At 57.5% G+C, this 27,484-nt stretch overlaps 1 protein-coding gene across 6 annotated transcripts; it reads right to left on the minus strand.

The window, feature by feature from the left end:
• Positions 1 to 959: 959 nt before the first annotated feature.
• KANSL3 (KAT8 regulatory NSL complex subunit 3) lies at positions 960 to 27,110 on the minus strand. Of its 6 annotated transcripts, XM_083811921.1 has the most exons (22): positions 26,821 to 27,110; positions 24,912 to 25,082; positions 24,162 to 24,252; positions 23,663 to 23,848; positions 23,349 to 23,480; positions 21,954 to 22,070; positions 21,281 to 21,382; positions 21,095 to 21,166; positions 20,706 to 20,780; positions 19,676 to 19,833; positions 18,703 to 18,766; positions 18,010 to 18,210; positions 17,594 to 17,750; positions 16,335 to 16,412; positions 13,117 to 13,308; positions 11,310 to 11,394; positions 10,296 to 10,450; positions 9,700 to 9,812; positions 8,886 to 9,105; positions 8,532 to 8,665; positions 3,965 to 4,124; positions 960 to 1,704 (listed from the first exon to the last, which is right to left on the minus strand). In XM_083811921.1, the coding sequence occupies exons 1-22, from the start codon at positions 27,075 to 27,077 to the stop codon at positions 1,130 to 1,132; spliced, it is 3,495 nt and encodes a 1,164-aa protein (XP_083668047.1). In that variant the 5' UTR covers positions 27,078 to 27,110; the 3' UTR covers positions 960 to 1,129. The 6 variants fall into 6 exon arrangements, with proteins under 6 accessions (XP_083668047.1, XP_083668048.1, XP_083668049.1 ...); XM_083811922.1 differs by lacking the exon at positions 16,335 to 16,412; XM_083811923.1 differs by lacking the exon at positions 13,117 to 13,308.
• Between the last annotated feature and the right edge of the window lie 374 nt (positions 27,111 to 27,484).

Raw genomic sequence — 27,484 nt, forward strand, 5'->3', positions numbered from 1 at the left:
CCTCGTGCCATCTCCCTCCTCTCGCGACGAGCAAACCCAGCCGAAGGTTGCGATGTTTATCCCCTGCTGCTTTCCAGGCTCCCCGTACCGATCACCCTTCCTCTAGTCGCTGTCTCAGCTCAGCAGAGCCAAAAATAGGACCTTCTCACGAGCCAGCGGGATGAGGAAGTGAGCGGAGATTTCGGAAACGTGCCTGCAGCGGGGTGGGGAGCGCAGGGCTGCCCCGGCACCGCAGAATCCCATTCACGGGCTCGTGCTCCCTGAACGCATCTCAGGCGGCGCTTCACGCCCCACATCCCTCGGGGGAAGCGAGTGTCGAAGGCTCAGGGCCGTAGCGTTGGGCACAGGGATTAGCCCCAATAACCACAGAAAGTCCCCCAAAATCGCAGCCCTAAGCTCTGTGCTGTGCAAGCACCCCCAAGAGCCCAGTGACAGCCCCAGGGGCATCGCTGGTCCTGAGCCCCAGCAGACACAGACCCTGGGAAACCACCTTCGACACCGCCAAACCCAGCCTCACCTCAGCCCCTGGGCACCCATTTTGGGGCTCAGCACCTTTGTGGTGCCCTTTCTGCAGCTTCCCCCACTTCAAGCACAACCTGCTCAGGTCCCCGGTGCCTTCCCCTGCTTGGTGGTGCTGAGCCCCCATGTAAGTCAGGCCTTTTTCAACAAATTCAAATATTCCAGAAGTAGAAGGGAATTTCTACCCGGAGGAGGGACATACGGATGGCAGGGGCAGGAGGAGCCTCCCTCCTTGCTGCCCAGCCTGCTCCCAGGACCCACAGCGTGAATTTTTCCCTGCCTGCACACTGCTTTGTCTGTCCGTGCACTCGTGGCGAGAGAAATCAGAGAAATCAGGCCCTCAGCAGAACTGGTCTCTTCCAAACACCCAGAGCGCCCAACAAGCCCACAGCTGGGCTGCCACCCGAGCTGCTTTTGGAAGAGACAGGTACAACGAAGTCGGTAAAGAAAAAAAAAAAAAACAGATTTATTAAACAGCAACAAAACCAGAAAACATCCCCCTAGTTTGCTACAGCCGGAACCAGCCCCCGGTCACCCCGGGGCTGCTCCTCTCCCGTCCCGCAGCCTTGTTGGGTCTTCCCACAGCCCTGGCCTAGGGGCCCCGGGGTCCCTACGGCTTCTGGCTGAGCGTGGGCCCCGCCGCGGCGATGATGGAGGAGCTGGCCAGGCTGCTGCCCAGCGTTATCAGCGTGGTGCCGGCCCCTCCCGGCAGCACGCCCTGGGGCAGCAAGTGTCTGTTGGCCAGAGCCTCTCTGGTGCGGATGATGGTGCTGCCGTCGTCCACCACGGAGGGAACCCTCCCCAGGGTCTCCATCGTCCCCAGAGCGTGGCCGAGGGCCGAGGCGCTCTTGGTCAGGCCGACCTTCTCCCCGAGGTGCCCGTCGCCCTTCACCGCGGCCAGCGTCGAGGTGAGGATGACGGTCTTGGAGGCGGTCTGCAGGACGGGCCCCACCTTCGAGTGCACCAGGCTGCCGGGAGGACTGGGAGCGCCGGCCAGCGGGGAGGTGGCGAAGGTGACGGCGCCAGTGGGAGAGCTGGCGGATGAGGAGGAGGAGGAGGAGGAAGGCTGGATGCCTGGCAGTTTGAGGGGGACTGAGGTAGCCTCACCCATCACGGACTTGGTGAGCGCAGAGAGCTTGGCGTCCGACATGACGTACAGCGTCTTCATGGGGCTGGCGCTGGTCACTGCGGGGAAGGGGAGAGCGCGGTCAGCGGCCGGGGGGACGAGGTGCCCACCCCGAGCTGAGCCCCCCCGGCAGCACAGCTGTAGGGTTTCAGGCTGAAGAGAGACAACTTGCCTCGTTTTGTCATCCACAACAAACCCCAGAGCTGTCACAGCCTGGGCAGAGCACTGCAAGGAAACCCCAAACCTGCCAGCTCCCTTCCCGGACCTCTCAGACCCCACAAAAAGCCTCTCTTCCTTCAGTGTCTCACCCAACACAGTCCCTTCCCGTGGGGACGGGACCTTGTGGCTCTTTCTTGGCCAGGCACATGCCATCCTACCCTCCGAGCTGCCACGAACACGCTGAGCTCACGCTGCTCCCGGCGGCCTGGCTCAGGGCAAGCTCTCGCTCGGCTCAGGCATCTCCAGCTCCATCCCACCAGCAGCGAAGGCAGACGCTGCCGCAGGTGCTCGGACACTCACCACACTCCACCTTTGGGCAGCTAAAAGACATCAGGCTTCACAAAATGAAGCCCTTGGCGCTCTGAGGCAGTAGCAGAGGTGGTGCGCGGTGGTTACCCCATCCAAGCCTGCTCCCCGGCCACGTCTGGGGTTACCACAGCCCAGAGTGCAAGGGGGGAGGGAAGGAGACGCCTCTGCAATCTGATCGCTGGGGTTAGATGTGCTCAGGACATTGGATAAAGCCTGGAGACCCACTGCTGGTTAAAGATGACGCTGACCAGAAAGACCCCGACCTGGAGAAGCCCACGGCTCGCTCCTGCGGTCACCCAAGGCCACTCGCTCTGTCCCCCAGGAGCCCACATCAACAGGCAGCACAGCAGCAGCGCTGGCTCACCCGAATCGCACCACAGCTCCGACACAACGGTGTCAGAGATGTATCGCGGTGCCCCTCACGCTCTTCAGCGGCAAGAGCTCGCCACAAGCTCCAGCAGCAGCGTGGAGCTCTCCAGAACAGGGTGCCAGGCTCGGGCACGGAGGACACAGAGCGAAGGCTGAGGACTGACTGACCAGGGCGGGGTGCTGACCCCACTGCCCCGAAGGGGATGAGAGAGGCCAGACATGCAGCAAGAACAGGAGGCTAAAACCCCTGCACAGGCTGGGAAGGGGCACGGAGACATGACGATGCTGTCGGGCAGCAGCACACGCTGCTCCATGAAAGCAGGCTCCCTGAAAGCTCCACGGAAGATATTCCGGCTGGAATACCGTCTGTGCTAACAGCCCAGTCCGCCCTGCTGCTCTGGCAGCTTTGCTGCAAACCGGTCCTCCCCCTGCACACAAAGCCAAAATGAACCTCAAATGAAAGCAGGTAAAGTTCTCCACGGATCTGACTTCATCCGCTAGTTACGACCAAAAACAAACCAACCAAGAACACAACATAAAAGGGCAAAGTAAAGCAAAACAAAACACAAGAACACAGAAGGATTAAGCCCAGTGCTTCTGCAGCTCCCTGTTGAGTCCTGGGGGAGACCAGCAGAGACTGGGGGTCTGAGCCAGCGCCGACCACCAGTTAGAGCTGGGTCTGACGCCTGCGAGGAGCCAACGGCACGGTGAAACAGCACACGCATCGGCGCGGTGCCGAGCAGCCTTGTTTGACCTCTGGGGAACCGGCACAGCTCCCCCGAACGTCACCCACCAGACCTGGGTGCCGAATACCTGCCCGTCCTTCCCCTGGCTTGGCAAATCGGCTGGACCGAGGGAAAGGAAAACACATTTCTGGCGTGGCTGGAGGCGGGCTCTGCTGTGCGGAAGCCTTTTGAGGATGCGGCGGGCTGCATCATCGCTCTGCGGAGGTTTTTGATTTTTTTTTTTTTCTTGTAGTGTGAGGCTACTAGCTGGGTATGCAATGTTTGTTCGGGTGTAATCGGATGGGTCTGCTCTCTCCAGGCAAGGTAAATAAATGTAGGCAGCAGGGAGAGGGCTTAGTGCTACCGGCGTGTGGTGGGGGCCCTACACACAAACTGAAGGTAATCCCCCGCTGCGTTCAGGCTCAAGTTTTACACCCCGCTCTTTGTCAGCTGCACGGAGCGAAATCAGAACTGCATGTACTCGTGCAAAGAAACCACAGGGGACCTAACTCAACGGAGGAGGAAAACAAAAAAAAGAAGAAAAAAAAAAGGCAAGGGACTTAAAAATAAGCAGCGTTCAGGCAGCTATTCCCCAGAGGGACTCCGCACACGTCACCCGGCAGGCATGGCTCCAAGCCGGCCTCCGCTCTGGCCCCCAGGCCGGCTGCCCGCGCCCCACAACTGCCATGCGCCTCACCTACGGGTGCTGCCGCGGCGGTCAGGTGGGCTGCGGGGTCGGCAGGAGCCATCTCTGCGCCAGCCTGGGCTTTGCTGAGATCCATCTGAGACAGCAGCTTGCCAGGAGAGGCGGCGCTGGAAGCTGGGCCGGCCAAGTTCCCAACTGCACCGTCTGGAGCCTGGAGGGGTTAAAGGAACGGAGAGCTGCTGGGAGCGGCCGCGGCGCTGCCAGGAGCGCCGGGACCCCAAGTGGAGCGGGGTTCGACCATCGCTGGGGGGGCTGCAGCCGTTCCTCAGGGCCTGCGCTGTCCCTCACCTCGAAATCAGAGCGCGCCTCCTCCCTGCTTCTTCTAGCCTTGCCCTCGCTCCCATCAGTCACGTCTAAACTCGAGGCAAAATCCACACCAAGAGACAGTCTGCAGAGATCTGTCCTGTAAGGCGTGACGGTGCCGCTTACAGAGCCAGCACTGTTGGCAGTGCTCGGGCTGGGACTGCCACAAACGTGTTCCCTTTTCCTGGAGCGGGGTGGCTCTGTCCCCACCGCGGGCTGCCAGGGAGCTCAGGCCTGCTCCCGTGCTCTCTGCGGCGCCAGCAAAGCAACCGCCAGGAACTGGAGCTCACGCACAACTCCCACAGCACAGAGCTGCTTGTGAGAACAAGGCGCTGTTACCGCCAGCACCGGTGAAGTCCAGCAAAGACTGCAAACGGCACACACCAGAAGAGCTCCCCGGGTGCCAGAGGAAGACTACAAGTCCTTCTGGTGTCCACCAGATGTCTGCAGATGTCCCCCACTGGGACAACCGGGCAGCTTGGATTCGTGTCCTAAGGCGCACGTGGCCTTCAGGGGCTGACAGGCTTCAGGCAACTCGCTCACTCTCCTCCACCGCCGCCAAACATCGCCAGCAAAGGCTTAGCTCCAGTCCGAGCCCTTCCTACCTGACGCCCGTGCAGGTCACAGCCTGCTCTTCCACGCCCTGCGCAGCAATTTGACGGCGCTCCATTTGTTTTAACTCATTTCTGCCCCTGGGAGGCAAAAAGGTCAGACTCCAGCAAGGGGCGGTAGGTCCACCACCAGCACGGCTGGCTCCGGGCAGCACCAAGGGCTGGAGGCTCCTCGCTTGCCTCATGCCATCTAGGCGAGATCCCTGCCCACGGCTCAAACCGTTGCACCTCGGCTCGTTGCAATGTAAATGGTTTTCCGCCTCGTGGCGGGGCAAGAGCACGATCCAGCATCGGCATCGCTACATTTTGCGGAGCCGCTATCGGGATACAGCCACGCTGCAGAGAGGAACTCACACAGAAAGCACCGCTCAAAACCACGGTGGAACAGTTCCTTGAAAACAGGAGCTGAAGCTTGCTTGTATTTTCACTTCAAAGCCACCCAAACACTCTTCTGCTTTTCTTAGTCTGCTACTCGCAGAAAACATTTGCGCCAAACTCCCCGGGAAGATTCCTCAGCCTCCCGCCTCCCCTGCAACGCCCGTGGGGGGAGGAAGAGTTACCCACTCAAACTGCATCTCAGCTGCTACAGGCATCGCCCCAGCCCCCAGAGTTTTAAATCGCAGCCGATGCGTGGGCTTCACGCTTCCTGCGCAGGCACAGTGGAGCCGTCAGCTGGAATTTCAAAGGAAACCCAACCAACAATGGCTTTGGCTACCGCTGAAAACACAAGAGTTTAAGCTCTGGCATAATCCCCCCCCAGCCTTTTGTAAATTTGCTCTTTTACAGGAAGCCCCGGTGGATTACGTAATCCTATGTGCTAAAGGTACACACAAGCTGATGTCAAGGGCTATAATTAGTTACAAAAACACACAGCTCGTTCCATTTCCTGTAAAAGCCTGCTTTCAGTTTGCTTTTGAAGCAGCTCTCACAACCGACCTCACAATTAAGCGCTACCTTGAACACACAAGCTCAGCATTGTAGGTCCAAGCCGCAGCCTGCCACCAGCTATGCAGTTTTCTAGGATCAGCGAGGCAGTTTCAGGTGTCGCTGCCTTAAAACCCCAACCCACAAAGGAACCCATTAACCCTCGAGCAGCCCGTGCCAGGCCTCATTACACCCGGTAGCTGCCGATGGATTTTGAGTGTCTCAAACGGGCAACAAAGGGCACAGAGGGAAGCACGCCAGGTCTCGTGGTTTCTTCCAACGGCCTCTGAAGAGCCCAAAAACCGAGACTGGGAGCTGCAAGGCAGCACGACGCGACTCACCCTCTGCTTAGGTGGGAGCTGCACTGAGTGCCACTAGCGCTGCGTTTCCGAGCTCTACCTTAGCCGGCAGCAGCCCAGCTCTGCCAGCGCTCGCAGGCTCTGGTGCGCTACGAAGTGACTGGAAGAAACACAGAGAAGTCAAGGGAGGAAGGACGCGGATGCTCCCGGATCTTGGCGTTAACCAGCGGCAAACCAGGAGCCTGGGCGGAAACTACCGGCAACGGGGGATGCAAGGCCAGCTCTGAAGCAGCACGGGACAAACTAAGGACTCGTGGCTGCTGTTAATACTTACCCAGCTCCATCCAGAGGCTTGACCTACAGACGATGCCTCCCTACACATCTCAGGGCTTCGAGCAACCCTAAACAACCTCGGCTGACAGCAGCAAGGAGCAGAAGCACGCTCCCTGCCTCCACGACACAAGCTGCCTCACTAGCAGGGACCAGAACTGCAGGGCTTCACCTACAAGGCAAAGATTGCTCTGCGTCTCCTACACCAGCTCACCTGCCCCGGGCTGCGTTAGCGATATCGAGAGCAGGAAAAGCCCACGTGCAAGAGAACAGAGCCGCGGCCACGCTGGAGAGACCTTGGCATCCTCCAGTGCCTTCGGCACCAGCTTGTGGGAACTGGAGCTCGATCCCCGCAGCCCTCGCTCCATGCTCACCCCACTGCCCAAGCTGTAGCGTTTGTCACTCTGGGAATTTGTTCTCTTGGTCTTTAAATTCCTGTTTCCCTGCAAATGCCTGTCTCGAATCACTACTCGGCTCCTGCTGGGCAGTCGGTTGTACCCCGAAGTTTTTAGGCTGGGGGATGTTGCTGGCGCCTCTTTGTCCCTGCTCTGTGGGCTCCTCTGATGACCCCAAGCTAACCCCCAGTTAATTCAAGAGCTCCTGGCAAGCTTCAAAGCTTTCATTTACCTCCAAAGCTTGCTGCTTTGTTGTATTGTCAGACCCTCACCAGTTCAGTTTGTGGTTCCCTTCAGGCTGTTCATACAGAAATTGTTTCTGACCATCCCAGTTTCCCCAGGGCAGTGGTCATGGCCCCAAGCCTGCCACAGCTCCAGAAGCCCGTGGACAACGCTCTCAGACACAGGGTTTGATTTTTAGGGGGTCCTGTACGGAGGCAGAAGTTGGACTGCACGGTCCTTGGGCGTCCCTGCCAGCTTGGGGTGGTTTTATGGCAGAGCCAGCCAGGTGCTGCCTCCCACACTGCTCATCCTCAGACAACCAGCCCTCCCTGCAATGCCTCCTTCGGTCCCATAAGGCAGATTACAGGGCTGCCTGTAAATCCCGTGTCCTGCCAGGATAACGCCTACAGGAGAGGCCTGAGTGCTGTGCAGCGCTGGAGCCGGGATCATGGGGAAGCCACCTGAGCTTGGGCTAAAACCTTGCTGACGGCACATTACGGCCACCACTCACCGAACGTCCCAGCAGGGCATCGGAACCGCTCTTTCTACCCTCACATTTACGGATCCATCTCCAAACTGGCAGTGGTTTAGGACAGAGCCCAGGGACACAGCTGCAGCAAACGTACCGCATCTGCTACCTCCAGGCGTCGGGGTGGAGAGGTCTGCGTTACGGTACCCAACACCACTGCCTTCACCACCACAACAAAAAAAAACCCTCTCCAACTTCTTGCGCCCTCAGCTCATCTGCACCAAGCCTCGTCCTGGGAAGCTGGGAGGCAGCCGGGACCCTTCTGAGACCGGGCACACCTCTAGCATGGGCACGGCAAAAGCATTTCCTTCTGTCAGCGATCCATCGCCGCAAGGAGATCTGCTGTGAACAGACACAACTTTGGAGCACGCACTGAGCACTTCATGTATTGGTTTTAACAGCACAGCAGCGAGACGGGGCAGAAGCTGAGGTCCTGCAGCAGGAAAGCCTCCAGCGCCCTGACACCCGCTGTCACATCAGGGCACCTGAGCGTCAGGAGCAGCATTTCTGAGAGGAAGACACCACCAGACAGCACAGCCAGCCCACTCTCCTGCCTGACCAGACAGGATAGACGCTGCAGCAGCAGCCCTCCTCCTCCCACCAAGCCCTGTTACTGCCAAGAGAGCCCAGAGCCCCGATAAGAGTTTCCACACCGATGTCAGCATTAGGAACTAGACGGAGATTCCCTCTGTGCGGTACCAGCAGGACACCGAGTACCATCTCTGGAGGAGACGACCTTGCTGCTAACGGATGTGAAGATAACCCAGGTCCTCCAACCACCACCTCGCAAGGCCCCTCTCTGCACAGCCTCAGCAAAAGAACAAGGCTCAAGCCCAGGAGAGATGTCAGGACCAAGAACGCTCTCCCCAGAACAGCCGTTCCTGCCCGTGAGCTGTCTCTGATCACAGCAAACACTCTCTCTAGGGAGGAGACGCCGAGGATTACCTGAGGGGCCTGCGTCTGCATCGGCTGCTCGTCGAGCTGGGGCTGCACAGCCCCCATCGCAGCCTGGCTGAGCGTGGTCACTCGGCTGGGCTGCCCACGCAGCGTCACAGTAATGGTCGTTGGGGCCTTCAAGCCTGGAAAACACAAGCGAGACGTCCCTGAAACACGGAACTGCAGGGGCCACCTTCACCCACGGGGCTGCATCAGGAGTCTCTTCCCAGCAGAGGAAGCTCACGAGTTGCTACCACACGCAGCTTTGCGCAGCTACAGCTCAGAGCACCACAAAGGTGAAATAAACTCTGGGAACACCAGGCCTGGGGTGCTCCAGAAGCCTGAAGCACTTGCTTGCCTCACCTGCCGCCTGGTTGGAGATCTGAGCCAAGCCAGGGAGGCTGCTGGCCAGCTTGGCCAGTCCCCCGTTGGTCAGCAGCTGGTGAATGGCCGTGGGTTTCCCGCTCGCCGAGGCTCCCACAGACAAGGAGGTGGCGACTGGGATGGTGCGGACGATCGTGCCCGTGCCTGTGGTGATGGCACTCAGGTTCTGGATCGGTGCGGGTGTCTTCACAGCTGAGTTCTGGAAGGAGAAGCAGAAGCACTGAGCACCTGGGAGGACTGGGGACGGTGGGATGGCACAGCCTCTCCCTCCCGCAGGAGCTAGAGGTCAGAGAGTTTCCACACTTCATCCCGGTAGCCACAAGCAGGTCTACAAGCAGGTAAAGCCATCCCTTCCCGTCTGCACGTACCCATTTCAACCTGAAAGCACAACTGGGAGAAAGGCTGGCTTCACTTCTACTGAGGCCTCTCAGACTGGAAGGATGGGGAGCACTGCCTGACAGGATCACAGAAGGACAAGAGGAGGACAGATTGCTGATCCTCCCCTCTCCATTGTCTGGACCCTTATTTATCAGCACTTTCTAGGTGGCTGCCAAGCCCACTTTTGAGTACAATTTCCCACAGCCCTGTTCCCTAGAACCAAGGCCTTTTACAGGAACCTGTACCCTCATCGCCTGTCAAACTTTGGGCACATTATTCCAGCTGCAGTTCACACCCAGCACCACTCGTCTCTCCCGGCCCTACACCACACATTATCTGGGCTCCAGCTCCTGCCACGTCACCCCCTTACTGCTTCCCTCCAGAGAGCAACCTCCGATGTTTGCAGGCTGTGTACCTGCACGGGTGAGCCAGCAGCAGCCACGCTGGCAGGAAGGGCTGATGACTTGGTCCCGATGTCCTGCAGGCTGAAGCTCAGCCCTTGCAGCAGGCTGCTGGCAGACGCTGCTCCTAGAAAAGAGGAAAGAACAAAGAGATTAGTCCTGGAGAATTAACCACCATGAAATCCTAGGTCTGTCACGCAGCAGTGCCTGCAGAACTGTCCTTTGAAGAGCAGCATCCCAAGCAGCCCGCAGGGATGCTCCCAGTTACCCTATAAACACAGCCCAACACGTTTCACTGCTGCAGCGACCAGCAACGCCATCTGTGAGAGACGGGAGGCACGGTACAACTGGGCAGGAGCAGTCGTACTGCCAAAAGGAGGTCGTTTTTGGTATCTCGAGGCATCATTACATGAAAATGATGCAGTTAACAGGTTATTGAACCTTCAGCCTCATTTATGGCACCCCTCTGGCTCTCCACGGGCTCTGAAGAGCAAAGCACTGCAAGTGCCACCTCAGCGCCGAACCCAACGCAACCAGTGAACGCAAGAAAGAGGATCCCCCGAATGATGTGGAACCTGGTTTACCTTTTACATTCACAAGAGACAGGTACCTTGGAGGGCACTGGCTGGCTGGGCCTGCATGCAGTGGGCGCTGCTGGCTACCAGCCTGCTCTGCAGGGCATGGAAAGCGCTGGGCGCCGTGCTGCTGGGGATCACGGCAGACGGAGCAGGGCTCATGGAGGAGGTTTCTGTTGCTGAGCTCAGCCTACAAAGCAAGCAGAAGGGAAAGGCACCTCTTAGCGATAAAATGGGCAACGCACGATGGGTTCGACAGCGCGCTGTCACCAACCTAGCGCAACCAAGCAGGGCTTCTGGAAGCGTAAGGTGGGGAGGTGATGAGCTAAAATAAAACAAAGCGAGAGACATTTCCCTGTGTCCACCGCAGCGAGGAGCGCCTGGGGCAAAATCTGTGCATTTCCAGATCAGAAGGAAGGTGCTGCAAAGGCTGTGCCAGCCTACACAAATGTAATCCACCCTGGAGTGAAAAATTTCCCATTAAAAACCTACTTCCTATCTGAGAACAGCTCTTCTTCCTCTCCCCACCCAGATCAGTCGGGGTCCAGTTCTCCAAGGCATGGTTCAAATTAAAATGGAAAACAGTGATGTGAGGGATTGTCAACACCACATTCGTTCCTCAGAAGAAATCCCAGTGGCCCGTTAACTTCAGAGCCAATATTGAGAATTCTTTCGCTATCTTTGGAAAAAAAATGCTCAACTATCAAAGAACGAAGACAACACTGAATTTTTGGCAAAGACCACGGCACAGTCGTTCAAAAGACGAAGATAAGCAGTCCTGCAGCAAACTTTAATTTGGAAAACCATACAGAAACGGCCCAGCAGCCACACCACCTTCCCCATCTGCCCAGTTCCACTGTTCTCAGACTCGACCACCAGTTGGCAAATAGTTTTGGGGAGCCTAAGCGTCTCCCGTTCTTCAGAGAAATTCAGTCATAAGCAAGGTACCAGGAAGCTCCACGCACAGAACGCACCACGCTGTGGTGCTTCGTTCACACCAGCAGGCTCTCAAGGAGGCGCAGGGCTTACAAAACCAAAGCTGCACTCACTTGGAGGCGGTGAGCAGTCCGAAGGGCTCCTTCACACCTGACACGGACTGGCCGACAGCCATGGGGACCGGCTTTCCAGAGACAACTGCAAAAGAAAAAGAAGAAACCTAACTCTCCCTCCTCCATGAGGCCTGAGGGATTCCCTGTCTCACACGCTACCCCCAGGCACGGCCCAGCGCTGCAGGCCACGGGCTCATCCTGCTCACAAGACCTCTTCTCAAGGAAACCTCCGCTGCAGCCACGAACACACGCTCGAGGCACCGCGCTACAGCAGGTCAGGAGTAGCGGAGAGAGCAGAGTTGCGAATAAAAACCAGAAAGCTGCCGTCGTCAGAGCATGACGACAGGCAGGACTCAAGGAACCGGCTCGAAGTCCGACAGCAGCGGCCACTCAGGCCCTCACCACCAAACGCAATTCTCTCTCCTAAGCGTCACCTCCACTAATCCCCTCCTCCTACTCCTCACGGCACGGAGCTACCGCCTCGAGCGCTCGGTTGGGGTCTGGCTGGCTGCTGGAGATGGATTTTGTGAATTTTGTAAGCATTCCTTACAGGCACTTTACAGAATACACAGGGATGCGGCGAGTCACAATATTTGTTTATTGTGTCACAATATTTGTTTATCGCGGCCTTTGGGATACAACTGCATTTGTCTCGTGTATTCCTCCTGCTCACGCACGGTAAGAGGGAATTCTCGTTTGGTTCGTGTTTACTTCTGCAACTCATTTCCTTTCTGTGGAAAGAAGTAAAGTTTGGAAAATTAAAAAAAAAAAAGATTCCGGAAACCAGAGATCTTCAAAGCTGCCCGAAGATGAACTGTAACCCTACGAAAGGATGTGTATTGATTAGTTAATTTTCACATTTCAAAACAACCGTTAATTAACCAAGAAATCCTTCTAAAGGAGCACGGTTATTTCTCAGCTTGGAAAACCCTCCGGTCTCCTAACACTTTGAACGGAGATGCTGACCTTCCAGCCCTGCACTGCACCGAGCTAGCGCTAAAAACGGGCACCAGCATCACACGTGGGGGGCTCTGAGCTCAAGAAGTCCTTTGCACGAGCACGGAGAGCAAGAAGGCAAAATCCTCCGAGTACAGGAGCGAGAGCAGCCAAAGCTTCTGCCCTCCTCACGAAGGCTCGAGGGGAAGACGACGGAGCACATCACCTCTTCTTGAACAGAAGGACCTCTGCAACGCCCGCGGCAGCGGGTTTTCTCAGCCCCGCAGGCAGGAGAGGAGCTGGAATTTGTTAACACGCGTATGAAGGGCGAATTGTCCTGGACTTCAGGCCACTGCACAGCCCCGAGGGGCATTTGGCTGAATCGTGAAGTCCAAACACGCGGAGAGGTCTTCCAGAGGCAGGAACATCACCGTCATCCGTAAAGCAGGAGCGTGTTCCCGGGGAGAGCTTTGCTTCCGCTGCGGGGGACACGCAGGCAGGCAGGAGAACCGGAGACCCGCACGGACCTCCGCGGAGCGAGGCTTTGCCGGGAGCGGCACCTCGATGCCTCCCAGGAAGGTACAAAATTTGCCTCACAGCTCACAAGGCTGCCGTCAGGCACCTCGCTGAAGCGCGCGACCCGAACCGCTACGGAAAACGTCCCAGCTACGCGCTGCCAGCCCCCACGCATCCCCTGCTACCCCCTAGAGCACCACATGGCACCTCGAGCCTCCGTCTCCTTCCTGCAGCTGCCTCCTCGAAAAGCCAAAAACCACAGCTCCCCTCCCCTCCCCACGCCGTGCCCCGGAGGAGCCGGGCGCCGCCACGACCCGCTCTCTGCTTACGAAGCGGCTTTGCAATCGCAACTCACTTTCTGCCTGGGTGGTGAGGGGTGCTCCGTTCCCCACGCCCGCAGCATCTCCGTGAGAGACAATGGTCACCTTGATTTTGGCTCGTTTGGAAGTTTTGCTGCACTGGGTCGGGCTGGGGGTCTGCTGCCTCTTCAGCTGCACGCGCACATCGTCTCTCTCAGCCCCTTCCGAGTGCTCTGAGGAGACTGGAACTAGGGGACACAGAAGTAGCTTTTTGAAACCGACGGCCGATTCCTCCAGGTCAGTGCTGCTCCAAGGCGCGGAGGAGGGACACATGCCCATGCATACTTCCACAGCTCCCTTCATGCCAGCCTTGCCCATCTCCCATGCACCGGGACCCCTCGCTTCTCCTTTTCACCACCTACGCTGACTCCTGCGTGCCCTACGCTGCTGCCTCGGGGCCAGTGCTTAGCTTAAGCTGCTCACAGGCATACGAAGCCCGTCCTGCCCTCTGCAGCGAAGAAAAAAACGGATGCCTACAGTAATAACACATCTTCGCGTGAACACTTTTCCTTTCAAAGCACGGTACAATCGCTCCCGGCATCCGACCCTTCCAGCACCCCTAACTTCCAGACGAGGGGGACGAAGGTGCAGACTTGCAGAGCTGGTGCAGGCGTGCTGTCAGTGCTGGGATTAGAGAGGAGGTGTTTGTGTGCCTGTCGTTCAGCACGTCCCTTCCAGCGCTCAGAACCGGCCCTCAGAGGGCTGGACAGGAGCGTACAGGTGGCTGGGAGGCGCTAAGCGAAGCAGCCATGAGCACAAGAGGTGCTGCAGCAAAGCCAAGCCCCCCGCGCCCTACGCTGCGTGGCACTAGGGAGAAAAGCAGCAAGCTGAGACTTCTCTTCCACGCCAAGGGCTCGTTCTGCTGTCGCGTCCTTTCGACCCATCACATCCGTTCCGTTCTGCCTACAGCACAAGCTTGCTGGGGAAAGGATTGTGCAAAAAGCACAGGGAGCCCGCTACAAGCGCTTTTGGGTAGCACGGGGACAAGAGGAGGTCACAAGACAGGATCAACGGCACGGGGACAAGAGGGGTTATCCCATCTGTCCGTCCTCTGCGCACTCCACGGCCGGCGTACGGTCACCCAGCCCCAAGCTGAAACGCTGGTGGAGCAAACGAGAGCGCGGATCTGCCTCCTACTGCGGTGCTGGCAGCCTGGCAGCGCTCACAGCCGCAGCCCTGCCACGATCTGCGGCAATGGGACAAGCTTTGGAGAGCCCTCTCCACCAGGAGCTTTCGAAGAATGCCGTGAGGCAGCTAACTCCCTGCTGGTAAACGTCCTGGGTTTCTAAGTCACCAGCCTGGAAGCCAAGCTACACGCATCCTTTTATTTATATATATGTAATCAGTCCCGAGATGTGCACGTGTATGTGTCTTTATTCCTCTCCCTGCACGCCCCACTACCTGCGTGTCTCTGAGCTGCGGGCCGGGACAAGGCTGCACCCAAATCCCTCGGTGTCAGGCAACTCGCAGCAGCGTTTCGGGGCTGCTCTGCTCCCCTCAACAAGCTCCGAGCCCGCTGCGCTGCTATCGCTGCAGACCCGCAGCTGGAGCACGTGAATTGGTCACACTTGTGCACGCTCCCACGCCTCCCGCCCGACTGCGAACACGCTCGGACAGAACCGCTGCCCGGAGGGACCTCGCCCGGCGTGCACGGACTGCAGGCACCGAAGCCCCCCGGAGTGCCACCGTGAGTGCCACCAGCCAAGCAGGACGGTGAAACGGCACACGCGCAGGCAGTGGCGTTAGTGCCCCTCAAAGCGTCACTGAGCAGCGACCCGAAGTCCCTCCTGGTCACCACGAGCGAGAGCAGAGCCTGCTGCTTGCCGCAGAGGCAGCCTGTGCTGTACGAGGACTCTGCTGCAAGGGGCTCGGCGTGCCTTTACAGCTCCAGGGGGGGCGGCGATCACCCCCACGTACACAGCACGCGCGCCCCAGCTTCCTACCTCACGGCTCAGGCAGCTGAGCCAGCGCAGTAACGAGCCCCGAGATGTTAACGACTTTCAGTCTTAGCAAAAGGCAGGGCAGGCTGGTGCCAGAGCATCCCCGATAAAGCATCCGGGCACCCGACTCGGCCACTGTGGTTTCTCTTCCCTGCAGGTACTGGGTAAGGGCAGAGCTCCACGTGAGCTCCTCCCAGGCTCATCTCTATGCACGGGGAGACCACCAGGTGTCTCAAAAACAAGGCTCGAGGGAGAAAGAAACCTTTAAAGCCACCACCTTGGTCTTTGTGCCTCAGGGCTTTGTCACCATGGCTGTGCACGCATGTTTGGACTGCACCCTGTGTGTGCTCAGCATGCCAACACAGCACGGACGTCACTGCATCCTCGGCAATTAAAAGCACCGGCACTGGGGGGGCTGCAGGCATTCGTCACCCCCAGCAGTGCTCTCAGCTCCTGGGGTCACCTGAGCTGAGCACGGGCACCCCACACGACAGCGCAGCCTCCCAGAGCCTTGGATGTCAAGCTCTCTTCCTCCCCTAGCCCCAGATCTGCCCAGTCACCGCCTTCTGAGACACCAAAACACACCTTTAGACATGCTGCGGATCCTGCCCCTCAGTACCCAACCCTCGGAGCACCTCACACGCTGACCTCCACCTCGGGGTGCTCCAGCACCCAACCAAGAGCCCCCAGGACCACAGACTGCTCACCTCGGCCTGCCTCCCGCTCAGCACAGCCAAACCTGTCAACAAACTCAATCCTTCACACCCTTCTCCCACCATGCCGCCGTCACCCCACGGCCATCCCTTTCCCTGCTCTCTTTGCTCTTCTCTAACGCCCTCTGGCCAAGAAACGCTGCTCCAGCCTCTACGTCTGCCCCTTCCACTCGGGAGCTCCTCGCTTCCACGCCCGCCGACAGCCACTTTGCAGTAAGGAGCTCCGCCAGCATGCAGTCGGTCTTTAAGCTTCCCAACAAGTCACCGCACCGTCCACAAAGCTTCAGTTCGGAGCAGAACTGCTGCCGGGTCCCAGCAGCATTTACCTACCGGGGCAGGGGAGGAGCTCAGGAGGCGTTAGTGCTCTCAGCTAGCACGCGAGCCGTTTGCTTAAGCTTCAGATACAGCAACGAGAAAGCAAAAAGCAGGGGACGAGGGGACACGTTGGGCCACATCCCCCAACCAATGCAAGGGAAGAGGAAAATGATGAAAGAAGGAAGCCGAGAGACAGAGAAAAGGAGGGAGATGGAGAGAGACAGAGAGAAGTGAGGAGATACTCACCAAAGAGACATGAAGAGGTGCCAGGAGGAAGAGCTTTCCTCACCAGCATGTTTTGTTTCAGAAAAGCAGCAAACTGAGCTGAAATGAATCAGAGAGAATTACAGTATCACAGCCCGGCTCTGGAGGGGGGCAGCGACCTCCAGGAACACCACTGCGACGCGCAGAGACCTGGCAGCAGGCAGGCAAACGGCTCAGGGCACGAGGAGACACCCTCAGCTCCTCTCCGGATGGCAGCGCAGCGCATCCCGCGCCACACCGGGCAGCGCCCCAGCTCCTGCAGGGTCCCAGCAGCACGAGCCCTCTCCAGCCCCGCAGCCAGCGTGTCCCTCACCACCTGCTGCCACGACACGCGCACGGACGGCACGCCGCAGCGGCGCTCCTCACGAAACGAGGCGGCCTCGCTCCACTCAGCAAACCATCCTCCTGCCTCCCTTACACTATCTAGGAGCTTCCTCCTCGGCTACGACAACGGAGGAACAGTCCAGGAGCTGAGAAACTACGAGATCCAAGCTTGGATTTCCCCCCGGAGCCTAGCCTGAGTAACACAAAGACTTTAGCGAGTGCGTGGTCGCACTGCTGCAGGAGACAACAACAAGTCTGTTCAGGTGTGTCCTGAGCGAAGGAACGAGGCCAGAGGGCAGGATGGAGAACTACTCCCCGCTCCTGCTGTTCTGGCCAGAAAGGATCCTCAATGACAAAACCCTCACCTACAGCCACAGCCGTCACAATCAGACTGAAGCTGCGCAAAAAGGTTTTTAAATCAGCATCCAACAGGACAAAACCCCATAGCTCAAGCAGTTCAGAGCGGGTTTTCCTCTGCTGTTTCATGCAGGATGACTAATTACCAAAGGCCCACTGCTCCAGTCACAATTCACTAGCCTCAGCCATCATCTGAGAATCTTTAATCTCCCTCCCGAGCAGCCTGGAGACACCAGTCAAGGGGCTCACACTCAAAAGAGAATCTGAGCATGGCTACGTAGCGGTTTTGTCAGCCAGAGCACGTGAAAATCCTTCCCACTTGGAAAAGCAGTGAGGCTCCACGAGCTGCAGAAACACCGTTTCCAACCTAATTTCAACCCCCTACAAGCTGCTGCCTTCAGCTGACAGGAACGGGGAACTGAGCTGCGGAGCAAACTGCCACGGGAAGCTTGGAGTTCACGACAGGACTCAGAAGACAAAACCTAAAAGAGTCGGGGCGGATAAAGACCAAAAATCCAGGTGCTCGGAGGGAAGAGGGTGGAAAAGCCGCAGGAGGTTACCTTGTGCCTGCTTGTGTGTCAGGATAGTGTCCGTCCTCTGCACCTGCCTCTTGAGCAGCTGCGTGGTGCTGATCTGGGTGGGCTTCTGGATGGAGGACACCGCAGCCATTTTAGTCTTGGGGCTCGACGTGGGGCTGCTGGAGACGCTGGATAAGTCCTGCTCGAAGAGAAGGAACACCTTACCCCCGTGTTTCCCCGAGGACAGGCAATCCTAACCCTCAGCGCAGGCAAGAACGTGCATCCCTCTGCTGAAGCAGGTCTAAATCCAAAGGTTCCTTTGCCCCTCCACAAGCCTTCAGTCCTCTCACATCCTCTTGCCTCCCTCTTCCAGCCCTACCACACCTCAGCGGCACACGACATCTCTTTGCCCCACCTCAGCCTTCCCCCGCTTGCCATATCCCGGAGGGAGCCCCTACCTCCGAGCCCGAAGGCGAAGCGGGCACTTTGGCTGCTGGTGAGGTGGGCCTGCTGGATCTCTCTGGCAAATCAAACGACAGATCCCTCCTGGTCGAGTCACGCGGCTTCTTCTTCTTCTCAGCGTCCAGGTCACGGGGATCAGAGCCCGAGTGGCTCTCCGCTCGAGTGAGGACTCCAGTCAGGAAGTCAGCTATTTCATCCTAGGCAGGATGAAACTAATAGTTAGGCTATGCGGTGCGCAGGTCTCTGAATAATTCAGTTTCACGGCTAAAATTAAAAAAAAAAATAACTGAAGGTTCTCAAAGAAAAACTGATAGGGCTCTCCGGGTTTAACATTCCACAAACAGAAATCCTAAACCCTTGCAGACAGACCTTGACTTCTCACCAGAGCTCCTAACTCCACTGATTTCTGACACATGGAAGAGAAACGTGATGGTTTCCCTAATGCTCCCCAAAGTACTGCTTGCCTCCCCAGGCAGATGAGAAGACTCAGAAAACTGATCTTTGCTTAAAGTACACAAACAGGAAGCTCACGTCTCTCCTCCTGTCAGAGGACAACCACTTCGAAAACCACTTGAGAAAGATTATGTTTGTTCAACCAACACTGGCAGCGAGGTTGTAACTTGTGATCGCAGACATTTCAGCAGGCTTTTTATAGGTACGAAGCATACGGGGAAGATTTCTGTCTTTACCTGGATGCACCTGTCCACCATACTCTGGGTCAGGCCTTCTGACTTCTTTTTGGCTTTGCTTATCCTAGGAAAAAAAAACAAAAACAAAAAAACACATCAAACAAGTGAAAGTCAACAAATACTGTTTTTCCCCTTTCACACTCACTATACAATTCTTCACCAGAGAATAAAACTCAAACGATGGCTGGTTTGCTCCCTTACCCACTGACCCTACAGAGTAAGTATGAGCTGGCTCCGTTAGCGCTCAACTCCAGAGCACCGCCTGCTGGCAAGACGAGATTCATCCTCAGGAGTGCTGAGATGAGCTTCGGGGACAGCAACAAGGGCCCAGCATCGCTCAGTTTACGACTAAAGCTTCTTGCAAAGCAAATACATTTCCTTTCCTTCAGAGCTTCGTCTCCAGACCCGTATCAGAGCTTGACTTTTCTTTCTTTCCTCTACCTTAGTAACTATTTCTGCTATGGATTTCTGACTTTTGACAGTGCTCCAAAATATTGTTTGCATTGTTGGATCCAGCTCTAGCATCAGGCTAAAGCTGTTCTCATACACAACTTGCTCCAGTTTTTGGTGCAGTTATCCCAGAGACACACGAGTGTGACTGGAGAACAAGCTCCAAAGTTCACTTCAGCACCTCCTGCAAGGCTCTTGGAGCCTCCCTTACCCCAATACCGGACACAACCTCCATCAGCTGCATGTTCCAGAGCCAGGGTGGCAAGAAAAAGCAGATTACTTGCTCTAGTGTCATGCCATACTGTGCCCTGGATCTTCTGCTTCCCACTGGGAGAAGCAATGGTGATTTATCCCAGAAAAATCACCCAACCAACCATCTCTCTATCCAGCACACTGGGCTTTGACCAACTGCTCGCTTTGACAGAGCATTATTAGGCAGGGCCACGTTTTTTTTTTTTGTAAGCAGCACGCTCAGGTCTTGCCCGGCGCTTCAGGGCAGAGAATCCACCTCACAGGACATCACCTGAGATTGTCGTCTGCTCCTCCCACCACCACCATGCTGTTATCAGCTCGGATTTTCTCCCGGAAATCTTCCATCGCTTCGATGTTGCACTGCAGGGAATTCTGACCGATCACAAAGAGGACAGGGGTCTTCATCTCCAGGAGGGGGTCATCGACATCCTGCAAGAGGAAGGGGGACTGTAATTCAGAAGGGCTGTTTCAGGACGGAATCTTTGGGGCCAAACACGTTTCTGAAGCATTTCCCAAACAGGTAAGCACTTCCCAACAGGAAAGCACGTGCCACGGAGGAGCAGGCAGCACATCACACGCGATCCCAGTGTGTACTAACCACATCCTAGAGGAAAGGAAATTATGAATCGCGTGGTTTGCCTGGACAAGGTGGCACATCTCAGACACCCTGTTTCAACTCATCCTTCCTCTTCCGAGCTTTTGCCACACAAACCCAGGACAAAGCTGAAGCAGTGCCAACAGCAGCACAACCGGCAATGAAGCTTTCTAGGGTGAGCCCCGATGGGATTTGTGCAGTCATCCTGAAGAGAAGTCTGCTCAAGCACTGCACCATCCCCAAAAAATGTCTTTTACACAGGGCTGATATGGATTTCCACTACAGTCTCAGGACTGGTTATTTCACCAGCATAACCGTAATTATTCCCAACACGGTCGCAAACTGGTCAGCTAACACAGGAGCGATTTGGGATCCACGTAAATGACTTTAAGTCATCATCTCTGGTGCCAAACGACACAGTCAACAAGCGACGCTCATGTGAGACCCAAGGAAGGAGCTGCAAAAACACATTACAGTAGGGACAAGCAAACACAGGACTTCACACGCCTGCTATCGCATCAGGAAACCTGTTACGGATGCAACACTTCTGCCTGCTGGGCACATCCCCTCCAAACAAAAAAATCGAGACATTCCTCAAAATTTTTCCAGGTATCACTGGACTTCCAAACCACGTTCTATGGAACAGTCTAGGGAGGTTAATAAACAAACAGTTCTTTAAATGGCCCCCACCCCCTTCAGTCCTTACCCCTCTGGGGCCATCAACTGTTAGAAGAGGGAATCCAAGGCACACAACTGCAGTGACGTACTCCACCACTGAAACCTGGGTAGAAAAGCAACAACAGTAAGCATCCTCACAGTCCTCTGCTGTAAAGGTCGCTTTGCTAGGCTCAGGGCACAGAGATCTCCCACGTATTTAGACTGTGCTTAGGTGCTTAAAAGGAATGGGGGAGGGAAAAAACACCAAGGAACTCAAACTCCTTTACGTCCCCATGGCCAAAAAGGGTGCATCTCAAAGCCAGGCCTCAGCAAGAGGAAAGGGAATAAAATAATAATCCCCCAGAGCCTCAAATGCACCAAACTCTGACCTGAAGTTTTCAAATTGTCTGAGAGAATGCAAACGAAACAGGCACTTACGTGACAGGCCACCAAGGCACCCGTGTTCCACCCGATCAGGATGATCGGCTTGTGAGAGAAGTGGTTGTGAATCTATGGGAGACAAAGGACAGCGATGGAGGGACAGACAACGGGACGCTGCCGCTGGGCCCCGCAGCACCTGCGGGCGAGGGCGGCACAGGCTCGCCCTCCTCTCGCCGCTCTTACCTCCGCCACTTTGCTCCTCACCGCGCCGATCATGTGCTCGAGACACTGCAACACTCCCACCCCGCTGCCGTTGTTCAGCAGGTGGGTGGCGATGGGAATCACCTGTCATTTGGAACGAAAAATGAATAAATAACAGAGGCACAACGGGCACCAGCAACAGGCACAGGCCGGAACCAGTTTATACACAACTTTGTGCTTTGTCTCTCCCGTGGAATTCGCTTCCAGCTGCTAAAAACAGAGGAAACAGAGAATTCCCTTCAGAGACAGCCTCTGCTGCTCACCTTGCCCCTATACACCCAGTACGTCCGACACACAGAGCGCTGCGAGCAGCTCTGTAGCCAAGGTGACCTACAGCCTCCCTCCTCCAACCTCCTCCTACGGGAAACTCAAATACTTAATAAAACGATACAACCCGAACTGCTGGAGACGGTTGACTTTGGATGGCAAGTCTCCCGACGTGACCCCAAACTGATCACACTGGGCAACTTCAGCCCAATTTGTGCCTTAGCTGCCAAACACCGCAGGCGGCAGATGCCAGCCTCTGTTTTTAGCAACGGCAAGTATTTTGGTGCACCAACGGATTACAAAAATAAGTTCAGCAGCTGCAGCCTACCACAGCTGCTAACGTGAAGTAGCTACTAACGTGCCTGCCTCCAAACCCGACCGTACAAACCTTTCCCAAGCAGGAAAGCTGCGACTGCCAGAAGCGGTGCCGTCGAGAAGTGGGGAACATGGAGTTGGAGGGGCCGGAGGAAGCAATCAGGATGAGGGGGGAACCAGGCAGTTTGCTCTGCAGAGTGCAACGAGAGATACGTGAGGGAAGGCGACCTCTCAGCCCCAAACCTCGCCGCCTGCTTCCCCATCCTCCTGCTGCTCCAGACCCCCACGTGCACCAAGGGGTTCACGGGGGCAACTTAAGCAAAGCTTCACACAAGAGGACAGCGAGCATCTACGCAAGCTGCTTCTTGGTGGTAAGCCCGTGGAAGAGCATCCTCCCAGGTGGGGGCTGAAAAGGAGCAACACTCTCAGCACAACCCTGATAAGCCACAGAAGAATTAAAACGGTTATTTATAAACCCAAAGCCCAGCCCAGCCCGGCCCACACTACAAAGTGGGAGGGATCTTGCAGAGCTCATTAAATGCGCAAGCTTTCCCCAGCTGATGGTACCTCGGGATAGTATGGGGGGAAATGGGTCCAACAAAAGGAGTCCCCTCACTGAGCAAGGCTAAAAACCAGGAGGAAAAGAGCCCAAGGAGCACGAAAGAGACAGAAGGAAGAAACAAGCAGAAGAACAGGAGGAATAAAGCCAATCTGCATCAGGGCCAGGGCAATCTCAAGCACAAGCACAGGCTGGGTGGAGAATGGATTGAGAGCAGCCCTGAGGAGAAGGACCTGGGGGTGGAAGTTGATGAGAAGCTTGACACGAGCCAGCAATGTGCGCTCACAGCCCAGAAATCCGACCGTGTCCTGGGCTGCACCAACAGCAGCGTGGCAGCAGGGTGAGGAGGGGATTCTGCCCCTGCTCTGCTTGTGAGACCCCACCTGGAGCCCTGCGTTCAGCTCTGGGGCCCCAGCACGAGAAGGACGTGGAAGTAGTAGGATGAGTGCAGAGGAGGCCACGAGGATGATCAAGGGGCTGCAGCACCTCTGCTATGGAGACAGGCTGAGGGAGCTGGGGGCGTCCAGCCTGGAGAGGAGAAGGCTCCGGGGGGACCCGATAGCGGCCTGCCAGTGCCTAAAGGGGGCTACGAAAGCTGGAGAGGAACTCTGTCCGGGAGTGTGGTGATAGGACAAGGGGGAACGGCTTTAAACTAAAAGAGGGTGGGCTGAGATTAGGTATAAGGAAGAAATTCTTTACTCTGAGGGTGGTGAGGCCCTGGCACAGGCTGCCCAGAGAAGCTGTGGCTGCCCCACCCCTGGAGGTGTTCAAGGCCGGATGGGGCTTTGTGCAGCCTGGGCTGGTGGGAGGGGAGTTGGAATTAGATGGGCTTTAAAGTCCATCCAACCCAAACCACCCTGTGATCTGCGAACGGCCTCTCGCTCCCCGCGAGCCCCCAGAGGTACTCACTGGTTTATTATGCGACAAGACGCCCACTGCTGGGTCCCAAGGTCTCTTCAGCAGCAGAGACAGAGCCTCAGCTCCTGCTGCCCCCGTCTTCGTGGTGGAGGAGAGCAGCATCCTATCGATCAGGGTGGGGATCTGAAACCAGAGGCCAGAAAGGACTGAGTACACGCACACTGTTCTTCCAAGGGGCTTTTAAACATCATCCCTGCCACCCCAAGAAAAAAAAAAGGATAAAGACTCCATCAGCTTCCTTTCAATGAGCTTTATAAAGGGAGAACGTGGTAAGAGAGGGTAAGGTCTCTCGCTGCTTTCATCACCTTTCCTTTAAGCGTTTGCAGAGCGTCCAAGTATGCAGCCAACACTGGCAAACTGAGGGTTTCCACTAACGTTGTGTGAAGCCACTGGATCAGCTTGGTGTCCCAGTTCACACTGGCCAGCGCCTGGCGGACCCTCCGGGCACATTTGTCCACCGCTATCCTCCTCAGGACCGGCTCATTGCAAGCCTGAGAACCAGGAAGTTAGAGGACAAACACACAGTTACGGGGAAAATCAAGCATGCCACGTGCATCCCAAACCACAGGAAAGCATCAGCCTGGGCAGCTCAAAGCCCTCTGGCAGCAAGCAGGGACCAACACCCTCTCAGCGAGGACAGAATCACGCCTCAAACAAGTCCCGAGCTGCCTGGTTCTTAAGACCACAGAACCCCAGAGCCGAGACTTCTGTCTTGACTTAATCGCTTTGCGAGGGGGGACGAAAAACACACAGGCAACGAATCTGCTGGAAGGTAAGAGAGCAACAGGGAGTAAAAGATCTTACCCCTTCGTTGGCCAAGCGGGCCAGCCTGTCGGACTGCAGCGCTTTGTGAATCTTGTTAAACAGCTTGTTCTGAGCCATTGTCCAACCCGTCCTGGGGAGAAAAAACAGAGGTAACGTCGATCGCTTGGACACAGGCATCTGGGTCGGGCGAGCAGGCACAGCTGGGCGTCAGCTGCACCTCCAGAACCCGCTTACAGCTGTGGAGAAAGCGAGTTTCGCTAGCGAGGGTTTAAGTTAAAAGATCGCTCAACAAAAACCACCAGGTTGGAAGTGTCACCAGGGCGTACCGGTGAACATCCGAGCATTGGAACAACAGAAACAAGAAATAGGACCAAAATAATTGTTCCTTTTAGCAAACGTTATCTCCCTGTCTCTCAGAATAACCATTCCTGAAAATCGACTGACTACAGTTACAGGGGGATGGGAATTTACATGTCCTCGTTTTTAGTCTTCAACACTGGAATATGGCTGAGCTGGGGACCTGCGTGTCACTGTCCCAAGCCCCTCCAAAGGGAGGAGACAGCTCCACACGAAGCGTGCAGGAGCTTCAGCAGCTGGGCCAGCCTCTGTCATTAAACCTAACAGTTCTCACAGCAGGCGAACAAAGAATTTGGACACCAGAATTCATTTTCTTTGAACGTTACTCGGTTCAGGAACGTCGCCGGGTATTACGTCACACTGAAAAACCCACACCGGGCAGCGTGGGGTTGTTCCGAGCCCCAGTTTGTTCTCCCAGCTGGCCCCAGCTACCTGTTGACGTGTTCCTCCCAGTCATCCGGCGGCGGAGGGGCGTCCGCGTCCGTGCGGGCAAACATGACGTGGCGCTCGCACTCGTTCATCACACTGCGCGCCTTCTGGTTGTCGTAGAGCGGCACAGGCGTGGGCGTCACCGTCTCGACGTCGATGGGGATATCTGCTTCGCTGTGAGGAAAAAAATCACACGTTAGAGAGTGGGATCACTCGCCTCGGGGCCTGCTACGGTGGTAAAGTGAGAAAGGATTTGTAGCCAGCTGGGGTCCTAAGTCCGGCCACGTCTCTCAAACCCCGGCTCTGGCTGCGAGAGTGAGCGCAGCAGCAGGAGTTGTCTAAGCTGTGTGAACACGAAGCACTGGAACATCCTCACTTTAACACTTAATGACGCAGCCAGAGCTCCTGGCGGGTGTTTGCAGCCAACCTCAAGCCCCCGAGCTTCACCATCAGCTACTGCGCCGCTCCTGACAGAGCCCAGGCAGCTCCCGAACCCCGCTGGGGCCCCAGACCCTGACACCAAGGCCCCGCGCCACGGCCCCGAGCACACTGCTGTGCCCCCAAGCCCCGTCACCCCAGGCCCTGCCCTGACCCCCCCAGGCCCTGCTGCAGCCCCCAGACCTCCCCTCGGCCCCATGCTCCCCACCACAGAGCCCAGGACCTGCTCCAGTCTGCCCAACCCATGTCCCCCAGGCTCTGCCTCACATTCCACCGTCCCCCCAGCCCCACAGACACCCGAAAAGCTTCCCAGCCAACAACCGGACCCTGCCCAGCCCCTCCCCATAGTCCCAGGTCCTATACAGCCCCCCAGCCCCATACTCTCCCCTCACAGCCCCCCAGGTCCCACAGGACACCTCCTTACTCCACAGGCCTCGCGCTGTCCCCTCAGAAACCACCCCAGGTCCCCCCTTACGTACTCCCAGGCCCCTACACCCCTCACAAGCCCCACAGCCCCCCAGGTCCTACAGACCCCACACTTTCCCCTCATGACCTACCCCAGTACCTTCCTCACAGGCCAACAAGCTCCTCCAACCCCTCACAAGCCCCTCAGCCCCCCAAATCCCATAGTCCCCACACCTGCCCCTCAGAAGCCACCCCCAAGACCCTCCTCACAAGCCCCTCAGCCCCCTACAATCCCTCACAGGCCTCTCAACCCCCCAGGTCCCACAGACCCCACACTTTCCACTCAAGCCCTACCCCAGGACCCTCCTCACAAGCCCCTCACCCCCCAAAACCCCACATTTTCCCCTCACAACACACCCCAAGCCCCTCCTCAGAGGCCCACAGCCCCCTACAACCTCCCACCGACCCCTCAGCCCCCCCCATGTCCCACAAACCCCACATTTTCTCCTCGCAGACCCCTCAGAAGCCAAGCCAGAACACTTCCCAAGGACGTTCCAGCCCCACAACTCCCACAGACCACCCCTTGCCCCTCCGAAACCACCCCAGCCTGTGCTCACAGCCTCACAAGCCCCTTGGCCCCCCAAATCCCATAGACCTCCCCCTTTCCCCTCAGAAGCCACCCCAGGACCCTCCTCAGAGGCCCCTCAGCCCCCCACACGTCACAGGCCGCACACCTTCCCCCAGCCCCCACCCCAGGCCCCTCCCGGCAGCCCCCCAGCCCCCTACACCCCCTCACGGACCCCTCGGCCCCCCCCCCTCCCCCAGCCCCCCCACTTTCCCCTCACAGCCCCCTCAGAAGCAACCCCAGCCCGCTCCTCACAGCCCCCCCACCCCCCAAACCCCCCATTTTCCCCTCCCACCCCCCCAGGCCCTTCCTCACACCCCCCCAACCCCCTCCACCCCCTCCCAAGCCCCTCAGCCCCCCCAAAACCCCCCGGGCCCCCCCTTTTCCCCCACCCCCTCCCGGCCCCTCCCTCGGCCCCCCCCCCGCCCGCCGCCCCCGGCTCACAGGGCGCTGCCGGGGCTCCGCCGGGGGGGCAGGAAGAGCATGCGGGCCGGCCGGGCGGCGCTGGCGTCGGGGTGGGCGCTCCAGGGCTTGGCGTAGCTGTGGTCCAGGCACACCAGGTCCAGCTCCCGCTCGTGGGCCGACAGCTGCAGCAGCAGCGACGTCCCCATCCTCCGCGCCGACCATTGCAGCTCCCGGTCCCGATCCCGGTCCCGATCGCGATCGCGGTCCCGGTCCCGGTCCCGGTCCCGCTGCGCCATGGCCTCGCCACCCCCCCCCCGCCCAACTGCGCATGCGCCGCCGTCAGGAGGCGCCCCCCCTGAGGAGACGGCGCATGCGCTATGGGAGGGGGGAGGTAAGGTGTGGAGACTGGATCGCGCGGAGCGGGGCGGGAGGGGAGGGGAGAAGGGCTGGAGAGTGGAGTACGGAATGGGAAGGGGCGGGAGGGCGTGGGGTGGGGACAGGAGGGGGTGGGGACGTGGGGACGTGGGGACGTGGATGTGGGGATACAAGGGTGTGGGGACATGGGGATGAGGTGGATTGGGGCATATGGATGTGGGAGCACAAGGATATGGGGATGTGGGGACACCAGGGGATGGGGACATGGGGACATGGATGTGGGGACACAAGGACATGGCGAGGTGGGGACGTGGGGGTGAGGTGGCAT

This window comes from Anser anser (genome assembly GCF_964211835.1).
Source record: "Anser anser genome assembly, chromosome: 26".
Lineage (NCBI taxonomy): Eukaryota > Metazoa > Chordata > Aves > Anseriformes > Anatidae > Anser > Anser anser.